At 51.2% G+C, this 17,186-nt stretch overlaps 1 protein-coding gene across 3 annotated transcripts in view; it reads right to left on the reverse strand.

The window, feature by feature from the left end:
- The window catches only part of tp63 (tumor protein p63), a 384,611-nt gene that overhangs the window by 20,322 nt on the left and 347,103 nt on the right, over positions 1–17,186 (reverse strand). For 2 of the 3 annotated variants that reach the window (XM_070883826.1, XM_070883828.1), the window contains 7 exons: positions 14,159–14,345; positions 12,414–12,536; positions 11,791–11,906; positions 10,355–10,464; positions 8,709–8,845; positions 7,726–7,811; positions 6,010–6,134 (listed from right to left, as the gene is read on the reverse strand). In XM_070883826.1, the coding sequence (XP_070739927.1) occupies positions 6,010–6,134; positions 7,726–7,811; positions 8,709–8,845; positions 10,355–10,464; positions 11,791–11,906; positions 12,414–12,536; positions 14,159–14,345 (884 nt within the window). The remainder of the gene's footprint in view (positions 1–6,009; positions 6,135–7,725; positions 7,812–8,708; positions 8,846–10,354; positions 10,465–11,790; positions 11,907–12,413; positions 12,537–14,158; positions 14,346–17,186) is intronic. The other variant, XM_070883827.1, reaches the window with a different exon arrangement.

Here is a 17,186-nt window from a genome sequence, read left to right on the forward strand (position 1 = left end):
TGGGGGCCCCGTGCCCGGTGGCAGTGAATGCCCTGAATGCTCTCGGTGCCAATTCTTTCTCTCACAGGACGCTACAACTCGCCCTGAGGGCTAACCTCGTCTTATAGAGAAAATAAACACAAACAGGGACATACGGCGGGCTGGCGAGTATTTGGAAGGTAAGTTAAGAGGCGAAGTTCGGTAGCAGCATGTATTATGATGCTGACCCACCCGCCTTGTATTTGCAGCATTTTCTGCTTTTATTTCACATTCACAGCCACCGTTCCTCTCTATCTCTATCTCTGATCTGGTCTGGTCTGCTCTGGCTGCAGATACGTCCTCAGGAGGTGAGGCTCTACTTGCTTGCTCTTCATTCACACAGCAGGCATTTGCTGCTCAGTCAGGATGCCGGGGGCTGATGGACCGCCCAAAGACTCCCCCAGCCCACCCACCCCGGCGAAAAGAGAGTGAAACCAGAGGAACAGCTCATACCAACATCCCCAAACCAAGCCGATGGCCAACTGCTTCACAGGAACAAGGACAGGCTAATCGAATGTCATGATCATGAAGGCGAGATCAAAGGAAAAGTGACAAAGATACAAAAGAAATTGCCAGTGAGCAACTTAACAACTTAAAAACAGCATGCAAGGGAAAATCAGACATTTGAAGCCGGAGATGTGGCAGTGCACAGCTGCCGTTTGACAAACACCATTCGCAGATTCTAAAGATTAACCTAATCCTTTTCAATGGTTTCATTCTGCTCGGTAACTCGGGGCCCAGGCTCCAGCTCATGAACCTTCACTACACGGACTGTAGCGGTTCCAGAAGGCGTCTCACCACCACCTCCTCGAGGGTAATTAGGGATGGGCAATAAATGCTGGTCGTGCCAGCGTTGCCCACATCCCAGGAATGAATAGAAACAAAGTTGAGGTTTAACGAGCTCACGCAGGAGGTGCGGGGTGTGTGGAGCAGACTGCGGCTAGGCAGCACAGCTTATGGGCAAAAGATGTGATGGGAAAAGGAGAAAGGAGAGAGAAAAAGAGAGAGAGAGAGAATATAAATAAATGACTGTGGGATCGTTGGACTGGCTTTGTGCATCTTTGTGCTTTGAAAGTATCCAAAATCAAGTATTGCTGCAACAATAAACTGCAGTTGCTCAAAGATCAGACACTGGGCTGTGCTCGGTAAGGTTCCGTGTGTTTGGTGAAGGGATTGTCCCACTCGATCGCTGGGGCGCTCGGTCACTCTAAATTGACGACACATATTAATGGCAAGTCAGGATCTAGTTGGGCCAGAGTGGGAGTTGGGACGGGGCAGAGTTGAGTCAGATACTACACACGCCTACAGAGATTATCACAGGCGCACCCCATTGTACTGAGTGGCAGTGCTAATCTAATGACTAACACCACAACAATTGGATCTACCTTATATTGTAACAGGGTTGCCAGTCTAGACAGTGAAGGAACTGTTCCCTTATAGAAAGTGGGGATTTTACAAAACGAGTGCTTTTTACACGTTCAGATTGACTATTTAGCTTCAGGCAAGAAACTGTCAGCAGACGACAGGACCTGTTGTTCCCAGGGTTCGTCCCTGGAGTTGGTCACATCAGTGCCGTGATGTGGACCTCATTCACAAAACCAAGCTTACAGCATAGAAATGGCCATTCGGCCCATTATGTCTATATCGGCTCTTTGATGGATCAATCCTGAACTAACCCCACTCAAATATGTCACCAATCTGCTTTTAAAACCCTTTAGAAGCTGTAATAGTCTCTGACCTTACCATTTCATGGTCCAACAATGCACTGTGTAAAGCCCTTTATCCGAACCCCTCTCTCCAGCCTCTTACTGAGAAGTTTAAATTGATGACTTCTCGCCACTGACTCAACAACCACATCTTTCCCTGCTCAAGCTATCAAAACTCTTCGTCATTTAAAAAATCTCCATTACCTATCCTCTTAACATTCCCTTCCCTGCTCAAATTAAATAATCCCAGACTCTCCTCATAACTACAGTTCTCCGTCCCTGCCATCACGCTGATGGCTTTAAGAACATAAGAACATAATAGGAGCAGGAGTAGGCCATTTGCCCCTCAAGCCTGCTCCGCCATTCAATAAGATCATGGCTGATCTGATCATGGACTCAGCTCCACTTCCCTGTCCGCTCCCCATAACCCTTTACTCCCTTATCGCTCAAAAATCTGTCTATCTCCTCCTTAAATATATTCAATGACCCAGCCTCCACAGCTCCGTGGGGCAGAGAATTCCAAAGATTTACAACCCTCAGAGAAGAAATTCCTCCTCATCTCAGTTTTAAATGGGGGGCCCCTTATTCTGAGACTATGTCCCCTAATTTTAGTTTCCCTTATGAGTGGAAATATCCTCTCTGCATCCACCTTGTCGAGCCCCCTCATTATCTTAGATGTTTTGATAAGATCACCTGTCATTCTTCTGAACTCAAATGAGTATAGGCCCAACCTACTCAACTTATCTTCATCAGTCAACCCCCTCATCTCTGGAATCAAACTAGTGAACCTTCTCTGAACAGCCTCCAATGCAAGTATATCCTTCCTTAAATATGGAGACCAAAACTGTACGCAGTACTCCAGGTGTGGCCTCACCAATACCCTGTACAGTTGTAGCAGGACTTCTCTGCTTTTATACTCTACTCCCTTGCAATAAAGGCTAACATTCCATTTGCCTTCCTGATTACTTGCTGTACCTGCATACTAACCTTTTGTGTTTCATGCACAAGGACCCCCAGGTCATTTTATACTGCAGCACTTGGCAATTTTTCTCCATTTAAATTATAATTTGCTTTTCTATTATTTCTACCAAAGTGGATAACCTCACATTTTCCCACATTATACTCCGTCTGCCAAATGTTTTCCCACTCACTTAGCCTGTCTATATTCCTTTGCAGATTTTTTTGTGTCCTCCTCACAATTTGCTTTCCCACCAATCGTCGTATCATCAGCAAGCTTGGTTACATTACACTCAGTCCCTTTATCTACAATCTATATTAATGATTTAAATAGTTGAGGCCCCAGCATCGATCCCTACAGCACCCCACTAGTCACTTTTTGCAAACCGGTAAATGACCCATTTATCCCAATTCTTTGTTTTCTGTTAGTTAGCCAATCCTCTATCCATGCTAATATATTACCCCCAACCCCGTGAACATTTATCCTGTGCAGTAATCTTTTGTGTGGCACCTTATCGAATGCCTTCTGGAAATCCAAATACAACACCCCCTTATCCACTCTGCTCATTACATCCTCAAAGAACTCTAGCAAATTTGTCAAGTATGATTTCCCTTTCATAAAAGCATGCTGACTCTGCTTGATTGAATAATGCTTTTCCAAATGTCCTGCTACTGCTTCCTTAATAATGGACTCCAGCATTTTCCCAATGACAGATGTTAGGCTAACTGGTCTATAGTTTCTTGCTTTCTGTCTGCCTTCTTTTTTAAATAGGGGTGATACATTTGTGGTTTTCCAATCCGCTGGGACTTCCCCAGAATCTAGGGAATTTTGGTAGATTATAACCAATGCATCCACTGTCTCTGCAGCCACTTCTTTTAAGACCCTAGGATGCAGGCCATCAGGTCCAGGGGACTTGTCCGCCTTTAGTCCCATTATTTTACCAAGTACTACTTCTTTATTGATAGTAATTATGATAGTAAAAGTGAGTTCCTCCCTCCCTATAGACCCTTGATTATCCACTATTGGGATTTTTTAGCGTCTTCTGTCGTGAAGACTGATACAAAATATTTGTTCAATGTCTCTGCCATTTGCCTGTTCCCCATTATTAATTCCCCAGTCTCATCCTCCAGGGGATCAACATTTACTTTAGCCACTGTTTTCCTTTTGATGTACCTGTAGAAACTCTTACTTTCTGTTTTTATATTTCGTGCTAGTTTACTTTCATAATCAATCTTCCCTCTATTATTGTTTTTAGTCGTCCTTTGCTGGCTTTTAAAAGTTTCCCAATTCTCTGGCCTCCCACTAGTCTTGGCCACATTGTATGCCCTTGTTTTCAATTTGATACCCTCCCTATTTCCTTAGTTAGCCACAGATGGTTATCCCTTCTCTTAGTTTTTACTTCTCATTGGGAAATATTTTTGTTGCGAGTTATGAAATATCTCATTAAATGTCTGCCACTGCTCATCAACTATCCCACACTTGAATCTATTTTCCCAGTCCACTTTAGCCAACTCTGCCTTCATACCTTTGTAGTCTCCTTTAAAGTCCTTTCTACAATAAGGTTTCGAAAACTGCATGCAGTGCTCTAACTATGGCCGAACCAGTGGCTTGTAAATCTCGTCATTACTTCTTTGCTCTTGTACTCCGTGCCCAGCTCCAGTTGTAGATACGAGAAGGATACCTCAAGTGTGGGGGCTGGGTACTCACCATGGCCGGAGACATTGCTGAGCATTAAGGTGACTCCAGAAGGACATCATCTCAATTTCACATCCATTCCCCCCTTTAACATGTTCCGAGACAACAGATACAAAATACCTCACAACACATCGACCTCCCCTCCCCTCCCCTCCCCTTCCCTCTAATAGGCACCAGGAGAAGGAATGCTCATTGCACTCGTGTATATAAATATGAAGGTGCAATGTGAACTATTTTCACAGTTAGATCGGGAAATTTGGTCTAAAGAGGTTTTCAGACACTTTGATCAAACTGATCTGTGTTAGGGGTTTGCTCGGAGCAGAAACTGCGTGGAATGAAGTGTGATGATGGAGGGTAATTACTTCACTTTCAAATGCCCCGAGACATCAAGACAGGAATCGGCTGGGCAGTGGGCCGTGACCATGGAGACACACAGACCAGGACATGAAAATCGCGAGTGCCCAGGCTCAAACCGCACCCATACTGCGGAGGGATGTACTGGGGTTATTCCTCGTTACCCCCATTCTATGGGGTCATGACTCATTACCCCCCCATTCTACGGGATCCTGACCCCTGTTACCCCCCATTCTATGGGATCTTTACCCCCCTCGGGAGCCTCTTATCAACAAGCGCAGGCATGGCGACAAGATCCAACACCGTCTCCAGTGCCCCAGTGCAGCCTTCGGCCGCCTGAGGAAAAGTGTGTTTGAAGACCCGGCCCCAAAACGGTCACCAAGCTCATGGTCTACAGGGCTGTAGTAATACCCGCCCTTCTGTATGGCTCAGAAACATGGACCATCTACAGTAGACACCTCAAGTTGCTGGAGAAATACCACCAACGATGTCTCCGCAAGATCCTACAAATCCCCTGGGAGGACAGATGCACCAACATCAGCGTCTTCATTCAGGCTAACTTCCCCAGCATCGAAGCACTGACCACACTCGATCAGCTCCGCTGGCAGGCCACATCGTCTGCACGCCAGACACGAGAATCCCAAAGCAAGTGCTCTACTCGGAGCTCCTTCACGGCAAATGAGCCAAGGGTGGGCAGTGGAAATGCTACAAGGACACCCTCAAAGCCTCCCTGATAAAGTGCAATATCCCCACTGACACCTGGGAATCCCTGGCCCAAGCCGCCCTAAGTGGAGGAAGTGCATCCGGGAGGGCGCTGAGCACCTCGAGTCTCAACGCCGAGAGCATGCAGAAATCAAGCGTAGGCAGCAGAAAGAGCGTGCGTTAAACCAGTCCCACCCACCCCTTCCCTCAGCGACTGTCTGTCCCATCTGTGACAGAGTCTGTGGCTCTCGTATTGGACTGTTCAGCCACCAAAGAACTCACTTCAGGAGTGGAAGCAAGTCTTCCTCAATTCCGAGGCACTGCCTATGAATGAATGAATACCCCCCATTCTACGGGGTTTGCCATTGCCATCTCTGGTGGCGGGGGACAGAATGCCTGAACGAAATATGAAAGACTGTGTAATCTGGCAGAGGGTTGTGGGCACGAATCGAGTGGTGGGGTTGAGGGTCAGACTATTGCAGTTTTGACCAGACAGCAGCTTTGCCTGGACTAGATTCCTGCCGTGTACACCGCTCGCTGTGGGATGGTTAGTGTGATGTGGATGTGCTCACTCACTGTTTCTGCAGCAGGTGCTGCTGCTGCTGCCTGTAGCTCTCAATGGTATGCTGAGGCAACAACTGCATCAGCTCCAGCGACTCCTTAATCTTCAGCAACACTTCGTACGTCTCTCGTCCCCGTATCTGCAAATCAAGGACCGTGCAACAATCAGCTACAGAGCAGCATTTCTGTAGTACCTGTCACAGCCACTGGTCGTCCCAAAGTGCTTCACAGCCAATGAAATACTTTTAGACTGTAGTCACTGATGTAACGTAGGAAATGCAGCAGGCAATTTGCACACAGCAAGCTCCCACAAACAGCAATGTAATAATGACCAGATAATGTTTTTAGCGATGTTGATTGAGGGATAAATATTGGACAGGACACCGGGGATAACTCCCCTGCTCTCCTTTGAAATAGTGCCATGGGATCTTTTAAGTCCACCCGAGAGAGCAGACAAGGCCTCGGTTTAACATCTCACCGAAAGACAACACCTCCAACAATGCAGCACACTCTCAGTACTGACCCATCTGACAGTGCAGTGCTCCCTCAGTACTGCCCCTCCGACAGTGCAGCACTCCCTCAGTACTGCCCCTCTGACAGTGCAGTGCTCCCTCAGTACTGCCCCTCTGACAGTGCAGTGCTCCCTCAGTACTGCCCCTCCAACAGTGCAGCACTCCCTCAGTACTGCCCCTCTGACAGTGCAGTGCTCCCTCAGTACTGCCCCTCCGACAGTGCAGCACTCCCTCAGTACTGCCCCTCTGACAGTGCAGTGCTCCCTCAGTACTGCCCCTCTGACAGTGCAGTGCTCCCTCAGTACTGCCCCTCCAACAGTGCAGCACTCCCTCAGTACTGCCCCTCCAACAGTGCAGCACTCCCTCAGTACTGCCCCTCCAACAGTGCAGCACTCCCTCAGTACTGCACTGGAGTGTCAGCCTAGATTATGTGCTTAAGTCTGTGAAGTGGAACTTGAGTGCACAACCTTCTGACTCAGAGGCGAGTGTGCGACCCACTGAGCCACAGCTGACATGACATGAACATGGCGGTGAGGGTGGGGGTGGGGGGCGGTGAGGGTGGCAGCCAAAGGTTATGCCCCGGGTGCTGCGGCAGGTGAGGGAGAAGGGGGCACAGCAGACTGCAGTTGGCGAAGTGAGAGGGCACATGTTGAAAAGCAGAGTTGGAGCTCAGCGAAGAAGTTCACCATTGACTTGACATGCCAAGGGGCTGGGAGCCAACAGGGATTGACAATGTCAAGGATGTCAGATCGTATTCCGGTGGAATATTGCGGGAAGTTTCCTGCACCAGGATTGTAATGGGAGAATCTTGGAATTAAACGAATGGCTATGGAATGGTTGGCTCTCCCCTCTCGCTCCCTGCCTCTCCCCTCTCGCTCCCTCCCACTCCCTCTCCCCTCCCGCTCTCTCCCTCCCGTTCACCTCCCCCCTCCCTCCTGCTCACCCGCCCCTGTAAACCATGACTTGCAGCTCTGACGCAGGATGGACTTTTACCGCAACATGTTGGGTGGAGTCGATGATTTAATGGACAAAGACAGAAACCCCAGCACGACCATTAACGTTCAGTATCTCTGCACAACACTGGACACAGATTGACGTGAAATTCCCAACAGGATGGGCTGAAACTGTGCTTTGCCTTTAAATTGGAAACAGATGCAAAATTGACCAATTGGATCATGCGTTCTGGAGGGGAAATAAGATTAAAAACTGGAAAACCTACTGGCAAGTAAAACAGCTCCTCATCGCCTGGCCGCCGTTTTTTACTGGTGATCGATGCCAGCTGGATCCCCTGGTTCACATGACGGACTGTAAAACACGAGAAGGAACACCATGGAACAGGCACACACCTCCACGTGAATATCGGTAATATTCAGCGACACCAATTTGGGGGGTGGGGGGGGGGAGGGGTCGCACCAGTGGTAAAATCACCCGGTGCAGACTCTCAGCCGTTCCCGCTTGACCGCCATTACTGTGCCGGAGGGGCCGCGGAAACCCTGCTTACCCGTACCAGCGGGGTCTCTGTCGCCCCTCCGAGGGTGCAGCGGCCAAACGCGAGCGGCTGCGAGGAAATTCTCGACACGGGGCGGGGTGACGGAGACCCCTGCAAACGGTGCTGGCAAAAGGGAGAGTTCTGGTGACAGTGGGACCAGTAACCAGAGCTTTTCAGCAGCAGCTCTGTCCGGAGCAGTGACGCGGAACACTGCTGCGTGGGGTGTCCTGGCGCAAGGAACTGTGGGGTGGTCCTGTGAATACCATCCGGTCTCCCTGGGCTGTCACCAAGAGGACATCACGTCATTGCAGTAACATTTACGGGGCTCATCGTTTTAAGAAGAGCTCTTCCGTGTGTGCCGCTGCGCTGCCTGGTGGGCGAGGGCGAAATGGCCAAAGACTCACAGAGCTACATCACGCCGATCCAACCAGGGTGGATGGGTCTGTGCGGGGCTGGTGTGACTCGGCCATACTGGGTCATCAGGGTGTGTGAGGGATTCTGGGACCATAGGAGCAGGAGGAGGCCGTTCAGCCCCTCGAGCCTGCTCCGCCATTCAATGAGCTGGTGGCTGATTGTGTAAGGGTTCTCAGCACAGCGGGCTGTGGGGCCCCGAAAGCTGCCACATTGAGCCAATCACTCGGTGCGAGTGGTGACGGGATCTCCCAGCACCAATGAGGAAGCCCAGCCTTACACCGAGCCCCGTGGACACTTACGGCGCTTGGTGCTGTCGACGCCCTTCGTTCCCTCGGTCACTTGCTGCTTGCGGATGCTGTCTTCGTCGGCCTTGCGGTCGCGGCCAGGACAGGCGCAGATACGGGCCTCGAAGCAGCGACGGCCCAAAACCTGCCCACTGGACACAGGAGAAGGAAACGTTAACCCAACCCATCGAAACAACACCCCTCCCCCCATCCCCCCCCGAGCAACACGCACTCAACAACTGTGCGGAGGGGGCAAGATGCTCAATGACCTTCGGTTACTGAAGCTCTTGGGCCTCATTGCGTCCGATTCCGTTCCTGTGAAGCGGCTTGGGACATTTCACTACCTTAAAGGTGCTATATAGATGCAGGTCGTTGTTGTTGTTGAATGACCCAGAAGACAAGCTGTTCCAGCAGCTGAATCAGCTCCTCTCAATACCACGATGTAAGCGAGGCGGCACGCCCTCTCATTGAAGTTACTTTCACCTGTTGGGCCTGCCTGCACCAGCCTTCCTCCCTCCCCCGCCTGCAGGGCCCTCAGCAGCTCTTGCACCACTGCCAATGTCACTCTGCAACCAGCTGGCAGCAGCCCAGGGTGGCCCGCTCTCCCCATCCTCTCTTTGCCCCCCGACCAATCCTCACCCTCCCTTCCTGCAAACCCTCCTCATCCCCATCCACTCTCTCCCCCCATTCCCTTCTCCGCCCCCACCCATCCTCTTCCCCCCCCAATCCCCTCTCCCCCAATCCCATCTCCTCCAGCAAACCCCCCTCACCCTCTCTCTACCCCACAGCCATCTTCTCCCCCACAATCCTCTCTCCCCACCCACCCTCCCCTCCTGCAAACCTTTCTCATCCTCTCTCTTCCCCCCTCTCACTCTCTTCCCCTCCCCCCCATACGCCCCCTCTTCACCCCCCCCACACATGCCCCCTCTTCACACCCCCACACGCCCCCTCTACACCCTCTCTCCCCACCCCCACACACACCCTCTCTTCACCCCCATACACACACGCCCCCTCTTCACCCCCCCCCACACATGCCCCCTCTTCACACCCCCATACGCCCCCTCTCCCCCGCCACACCCTCTCTCCCCACCCCCACACACACCCTCTCTTCACCCCCACACACACACGCCCCCTCTTCACCCCCCCTACGTGCCCCCTCTTCATCCCCCGAACGCACCCCCTCTTCACCCCCCTCGCGGACCCCCTCTTCACCCTCCCCATGCAACCCCTCTTCACCCCCCCACGCACCCCCTCTGCACCCGCCCCCCACGCACCCCCTCTTCACCCGCCCCCCACGCACCCCCTCTTCACCCGCCCCCCACGCACCCCTTCTTCTCCCCCCCCACGCGCCCCCTCTTCACCCGCCCCCCACGCACCCCCTCTTCGCCCCCCCCCCACGCACCCCTTCTTCGCCCCCCCACGCGCCCCCTCTTCACCACCCCTCCCACACGCCCCCTCTTCACCACCCCTCCCACACGCCCCCTCTTCCACACCCATTCTTTCCGCACCCCCACTCCCCCGATGACATTCACCCCCCCCCAGGGCCAAGACTACATGGAGCAGAAGCAGCCCTGCTGTGGGGCAAGCAGTGAGTGTTGGGGAGAGAGTTCGGAAGCTCGGTTGTTGGTGTGTTTCCCAAAGCCTGATCCCATGCTACTTACTCCCTGTTCTCCAGTGTGACAATGATGAGGATAGGCCGGCGGTTCATTCCCCCAACACAGCTGCTGTTGCACATGAAGTTGTACAGGATTGTGGTGAACTCGGTGCCAACCTGGGTAAAAAAGGGGAGACGGTAAACCGACGTTCGTGCAGCATGACAAGGAGGCTTCGTAACAATAGAATAGGAGCAGGAGTCGGCCATTCGGCCCCTCAAGCCTGCTCCGCCATTCAATGAGATCATGGCTGATCTTCCACCTTATCTCCACTGTCCCGCCCAATCCCCGTATCCCTAGATTCCCCGAGAGTCCAAAAATCTATTGATCTCGGCCTTGAATACACTCGAAGACTGAGCATCCACAGCCCTCTGGAGTAGAGAATTCCACCAAATTCTGCCAATACTGAGGCCGTTTCAAATATGCCACCAAGCTCATGGTCTACAGGGCTGTAGTGATACCCGCCCTCCTGTATTTCTCAGAGACGTGGACCAGGTACAGTAGACACCTCAAATCGCTGGAGAAATACCACCAACGATGACTCTGTAAGATCCTGCAAATCCCCTGGGAGGACAGACACACCAACGTTAGCGTCCTCAACCAGGCCAATATCCCCAGCATTGAAGCACTGACCACACTCGACCAGCTCTGTTGGGCGGGCCATATTGTCCGCATGCCTGACACAAGAATCCCAAAGCAAGCGCTCTACTCGGAACTCCTACACGGCAAGCGAGCCCCAGGCGGGCAGAGGAAACATTTCAAAAACACCCTCAAAGCCTCCTTGATAAAATGTAACATCCCCACCAGCACCTCGGAATCCCTGGCCAAAGACTGCCCTAAGTGGAGGAAGAGCATCCGGGAGGGTGCTGAGCACCTCTAGTCTCAAGGCCGAGAGCAGGCAGAAACCAAACGCAGGCAGCGGAAGGAGCGTGCGACAAACCAGACTCCCCACCCACCCTTTCCTTCAACCAATGTCTGTCCCACCTGTGACAGAAACTGTAATTCCCGTATTGGACTGTACAGTCACCTGAGAACTCACTTTTGGAGTGGAAGCAAGTCTTCCTCAATTTCGAGGGACTGCCTATGATGATGATGATGATGTTTCAGTGATTTTGCAGCCCCACTGGGTACATCGTAGTGACTTGTCGCTGAACATTTATTAGCAGCAATGCGACCCTTGATCGGCAGATAAAGGATGGGGGATAGCGAATCGACCCAATCACAACTGCTCAGTTATCTTTTCCACTGGGCGGAGTGTAAATTGGGCTGTGGATTTGGCTGGTGATAAAGGTCAGAGATCAGCCCCAGTGTGTGTGTGACTGCGAGTAGCACGACCCCAGAGCCAGTGAAACAGCCCGTCCCCGAGCAGCAACTTCCTGCTCACGCGCATGCGCGCCTCTCTCCAAACCCGATCAGCGTTGTGGGGACCCGAGGGGGCATCTTACCTGTGGCGGTTCATAGGGCACCATCACACTCTGCCTGCCAGTGATTGGGTCCTCGACGTACTGGGCGTGGCTGCTCCCCTCCACTCGGATTAGGTGGCTGGGCGGGGCCACTTGACCTGAATGGACAACCCTCCAGTTAAAAAGGGAACTACAGGGGGAGTGACTTATTCATTTACACAATAAAGCACAACCACGTTTCCTCCATTACTCACCTGCCACGTCAGTGAATAAGACAACTGTCTGAGATGTGCGTGGAAGTGAGGGACCTAGTGAAGAGGAATATTGCTGCAATTTAAACTTTTATATTTGTTCATATTAAAGCAGTGCACCATGTAACAGTATCAGGCAGAGCAGCCCGATGACTAACCCTGTATGTATATAGCACTATATATTCACATGTAAACAGCACAATGGCTAGTGCTATATACATACAGGGCTGTAGGTCACTGCATCGTCTGCTGCTGCTAAATGGCGCAATGCGGGTCGCAGCTACCCAGTCACAAAGTGCTCCTCGAAATAAACTCAGCTGGTTTGAAATACAAACTCTAATTCTCCTCAACGATATAAAGAAGCTGAGACAAAGTGAAGCCGCCCACCAGCTCAGAGAGAGACAGCATCCTAACCCGTGTGGCCATCGAGCCTCCAATCATTTTTAACCAGTGGATCAAAGGTCTGTCTCTCGTCATATTCGTCAAACGTAGTTCGAAGCATGGGAAGACCCAGGGTGTTGAAGGAAGCGTCAGCAGCTACGGGTCAAACCAGACAGCCACGTTAAGGAAACTCGTCTTAAGGAGTGGATACCTTTCCACGGCCGCACCTGCTCTGGGCATCCCACGCACTGCTCCCGGGGGTCCCGCCAGCCCGCTCCCGGGGACCCTCCCGCCAGCTCCCGGGAACCCTCCCGCCAGCACGCTCCCGGGGGTCCCGCCCGCTCCCAGGAGGTCCCGCCAGCCCGCTCCCAGGAGGTCCCGCCCGCCCGCTCCCAGGAGGTCCCGCCCGCCCGCTCCCAGGAGGTCCCGCCCGCCCGCTCCCAGGAGGTCCCGCCAGCCCGCCCGCTCCCAGGAGGTCCCCCGCCAGCCCGCCCGCTCCCAGGAGGTCCCGCCAGCCCGCCCGCTCCCAGGAGGTCCCGCCCGCCCGCCTGCTCCCAGGAGGTCCCGCCCGCTCGCCTGCTCCCAGGAGGTCCCGCCAGCCCGCCCGCTCCCAGGAGGTCCCGCCCGCTCGCCCGCTCCCAGGAGGTCCCGCCCGCCCGCTCCCAGGAGGTCCCGCCTGCTCCCAGGAGGTCCCCCGCCAGCCCGCCTGCTCCCAGGAGGTCCCGCCCGCTCGCCTGCTCCCAGGAGGTCCCGCCCGCTCGCCTGCTCCCAGGAGGTCCCGCCCGCTCGCCTGCTCCCAGGAGGTCCCCCGCCAGCCTGCCCGCTCCTAGGAGGGTCCCGCCAGCTCACGGGGTCCCGCGCAGCCGGTGCTGGCTTTGAAATTGGAAAGAAAATGTGCATGCCGGTCATTTGAATGGGTCGTGCAGCCCAATAAAATGTCAGGGAATGTTGTTTGGTCACCAGATTTAATTAAAATAGAATGCCTGGGCTTTTCCAGTGTTCTGCTCACCATCCCATGATTACACCCTGCCCCAACGGATGGGAATTGTGGGCTCGTCAGCAATGCCCGGCCCGCCAATATTGCCATCTGACCATTCAGCACAACGTTAAGCAAAATGGACCAATTTTACAATATGTGTCTGCACACAGAAATTCTAAGCAATGAAATTCTTCCATAACATCGAAACTCATCATTTTGATTAGCTAAAATTAATGGGGCATTTTCTGCTTGTCACAGATTCTGAGGCAGCACTCAGTCGATGAACAATTGGGCCTTACAGTGTTATTGAACAGCCTTACAGTAGGCCTCTAGCTGATTAACCAGTGGTTGTTCCCTGGGTCATCTCGATGTCTACATATCACTCAGGCGGGGGAGTTTGTACATTGCAGTAGGCAAGACAGGTGCTCGAGCAAGAGCGTTATTCCAAAATAGGTCTTAAAAGTAAACATGAAAACCTCTTGATTTCAGTATTAAAGGGTCATGGCCTTTGTGAGAGCGTGCTTTCAGCACTTAGAGTCAGAAGCACCTTGCATTATTCTGTCCCCACCTGGCTCACAAGTGATGCGAGGAACTAGCTGAGAGTCGGCACAGGCTCGACAGGTCGAATGGCCTTCCGTGCTGTACCCATTCTATAATTCTATGATGTGATGTTGTAGCCCAAGCACATTAGTGTTAGTGTGAAATGTTGGCCCATCCAACACCCCTCCCTCTCCCACCCACAAAGGCCTTGTCCCCTTTAAGAGGCTGATATTTAGAGAAGCAATTAGATTAGCTTTACCATCATTGAACTCTCGACTGAGCTCGTGGTTGGGGCACCGTTTCACCACCTCAGTGACGTGCTCGGCCTTCTTGTAGACAGGCATGGCCCTGATCACGGCTCCCTGTGGCGGCTGCGTCATCACTTTGACCTGGATGGGACATGTCTTGGCAATCTGACAGTACAGTTTCTTCAGCTCTGGAGAATACTGGAGATGACAGGAGAGACAGAGAGAGAGTATTAGGTCTGAAAGCATCACACTAGCAGTTTATTCACTTTACAGGCTCAGTCCCTTCTCCCTGCCACTCAGCAAACAGTTTTCACTGGGCGCACATGAAGAATATTAGTACGGATTTGTCAGTCATATTAAAGAAACGCTAGTTTTTGTAAATTCTTAAACGCACTTGAACTGAAACGTGACAAGTGCACGATAGCAATAACCAAGTGCCTCAACTGCTGTATTTGGGATGGAAGGTTATGGCTCAGGGCGGGAGTATCTGGGGGAGGTAGGGGGTGGGTCTCACCGTGCAGTGCAGAGTATCTGGGGGCGGCGGGGGAGTGCTTGTGTGTATGGTGTGCATGGGTCGGTGGATGGCAGTGGATGTGGTGTATTTGGATTTTCAGAAGGCATTCGATAAGGTGCCACACAAGAGATTAATACACAAAATTAGGACTCATGGGATTGGGGGAAATATACTAGCATGGATTGAGGATTGGTTAATGGACAGAAAACAGAGAGAAGGAATAAATGGGTCATTTTTGGGTTGGCAGGCTGTAACTAGTGGGGTACCGCAAGGATAAGTGCTTGGGACCCAGCTATTCACAATCTATATCAAAGATTTGGATGAGGGAACCAAATGTAATATATCAAAGTTTGCTGATACAAAGCTAGGTGGGAATGTAAGTTGTGAGGAGGATGCAAAGAGGCTTCAAGGGGATATAGGCAGGCTAAGTGAGTGGGCAAGAACATGGCAAATGGAATATAATGTGGAGAAATGTGAAGTTCTCCACTTTGGTTGGAAAAATAGAAAAGCAGAGTATTTTTTAAATGGTTAGAGATTGGGAAATGTTGGTGTTCAGAGGGACATGGATGTCCTTGTACACGAATCACTGAAAGTCTACAGCAAGCAATTAAGAAAGCAAATTGTATGTTGGTCTTTATTACAAGAGGATTTGAGTATAAGAGTAAAGACTTCTTACTGCAATTATACAGGGCCCTGGTGAGACCGCACCTGGAGTATTGTGCACAGTTTTGGTCTCCTTACCTAAGGAAAGCTATGCTTGGCATAGAGGGAGTGCAACGAAGGTTCATCAGACTGATTCCTGGGATGGGGGGATTGTCCTATGAGGAGAGATTGAGCAGACTAGGCCTATATTCTCTAGAGTTTAGAAGAATGAGAGGTGATCTCATTGAAACATACAAACTTCTTACAGGGCTTGACAGGGTAGATGCAGGGAGGATGTTTCTTCTGGCTGAGGAGTCTAGAGCCAGGGGTCACAGTCTGAGAATAAGAGGTCGGCCATTTAGGACTGAGATGAAGAGAAATTTGTTCTGAGAGTTTGGTGAATCGTTGGAATTCTCTACCAGAGAGGGCTGTAGATGCTCAGTCGTTGAGTTTATTCAAGACAGAGATTGTTAGATTTTTGAATATTAAGGGAAACAAGGGATACAGGAAAGTGGAGTTGAGGTAGAAGATCAGCCATGATCTTATTGAATGGTGGAGCAGGCCCGAGGGGCCGAATGGCCTCCTCCTGCTCCTAATTCTTATGTTCTTATGAGCCAATTGTGGAAAATATTAACACTTTCAGGATCTAGCTTGGCTCACTATAGATGATGATGTTTTAATTCGAGACCATATCCATTAAAATGCCCTCATTTGCCATTCACCCTAATTGCACCCTGTGTATCTGGGCCCAGCTCTTCTTCCATGTCTTAATCAACATTTCACCATTGGCGGCCGTGCTTTCAGTTTCCTGGGTCCCAAGCCCTGGAACCTCCCTAAACCTCTCTGCCTCTCTTTCCTCCTTTTTTTAACCAATAAGGGAATTAAGGGTTACGGGGAGCAGGCTCGAGGGGCTAGATGGCCTAATCCTGTTCCTAATTCTTATGTTCTTATATTATGTTCTTATGTTCTTTAAGATGCTCCTTAAATCCTACCTCTGACATATCTCACGTGACTTGGTGTCGAATGTTATTTGCTGACGCTCCAGTGAAGTGCCTGCAGAGGTTTTACTGCATTAATGGCGCTGTATAAATACAAGCTGTAGTGTCTCTGAAGCCCAAGTGCTGCCAGCACCTCCGACTCTTGCTGTTTCATTTCACGTCTTGCACAAGAGTCGTTTCTGACATGAACAGTCACATTGCAACAAAATGGAAATTGTTCACTTTCGGGTTCCTTTCATATCCCACCCACACACACCAACAGCGTGGCATTTCACTGCTGACTCAGGCCCATCCTGCCTGTGCAGGCTCTTTGAAAGAGCTCTCCAATTAGTTCCACACCCCACTCTTTTCCTATAGCCTTGTAAATTTTTCCCTTTTGAAAGTCACTATTGAATCTGCTCCCACCGCCCTTTCAGGCAGCGCGTTCCAGATCACAACTCGCTGCGAAACAAAAATTCTCGTCTCCCCTTTGCCAATTACCTTAAATCTGCCTCCTCTGGTTACCGACCCTCCTGCCACTGGAAACAATTTCTCCTTATTTACTCTATCAAAACCTTTCATAATTTTGAACACCTCTATTAAATCTCCCCTTAACCATCTTTGCTCAGAGAAAATCCCAACTTCTCTACTGAGCTTACCTTCAAAAGTCAACCCCCTCATCTCTGATTCCGGAGATGAGGGGTTTGACTTATGAGGATAGGTTGAGTAGGTTGGGCCTGTACTCATTGAAGGTCAGAAGAATGAGAGGTGATCTTATCGAAACATACAAGATAATGAGGGGGCTCGACAAAGTGGATGCAGAGAGGATATTTCTACTGATAGGGGAAACTAAAACTAGGGGCCATAGTCTCAGAATAAGGAGCCGCCCATTTAAAACTGAGATGA

Source organism: Pristiophorus japonicus, chromosome 6 (assembly GCF_044704955.1).
Source record: "Pristiophorus japonicus isolate sPriJap1 chromosome 6, sPriJap1.hap1, whole genome shotgun sequence".
Classification (NCBI taxonomy): Eukaryota; Metazoa; Chordata; class Chondrichthyes; family Pristiophoridae; genus Pristiophorus; species Pristiophorus japonicus.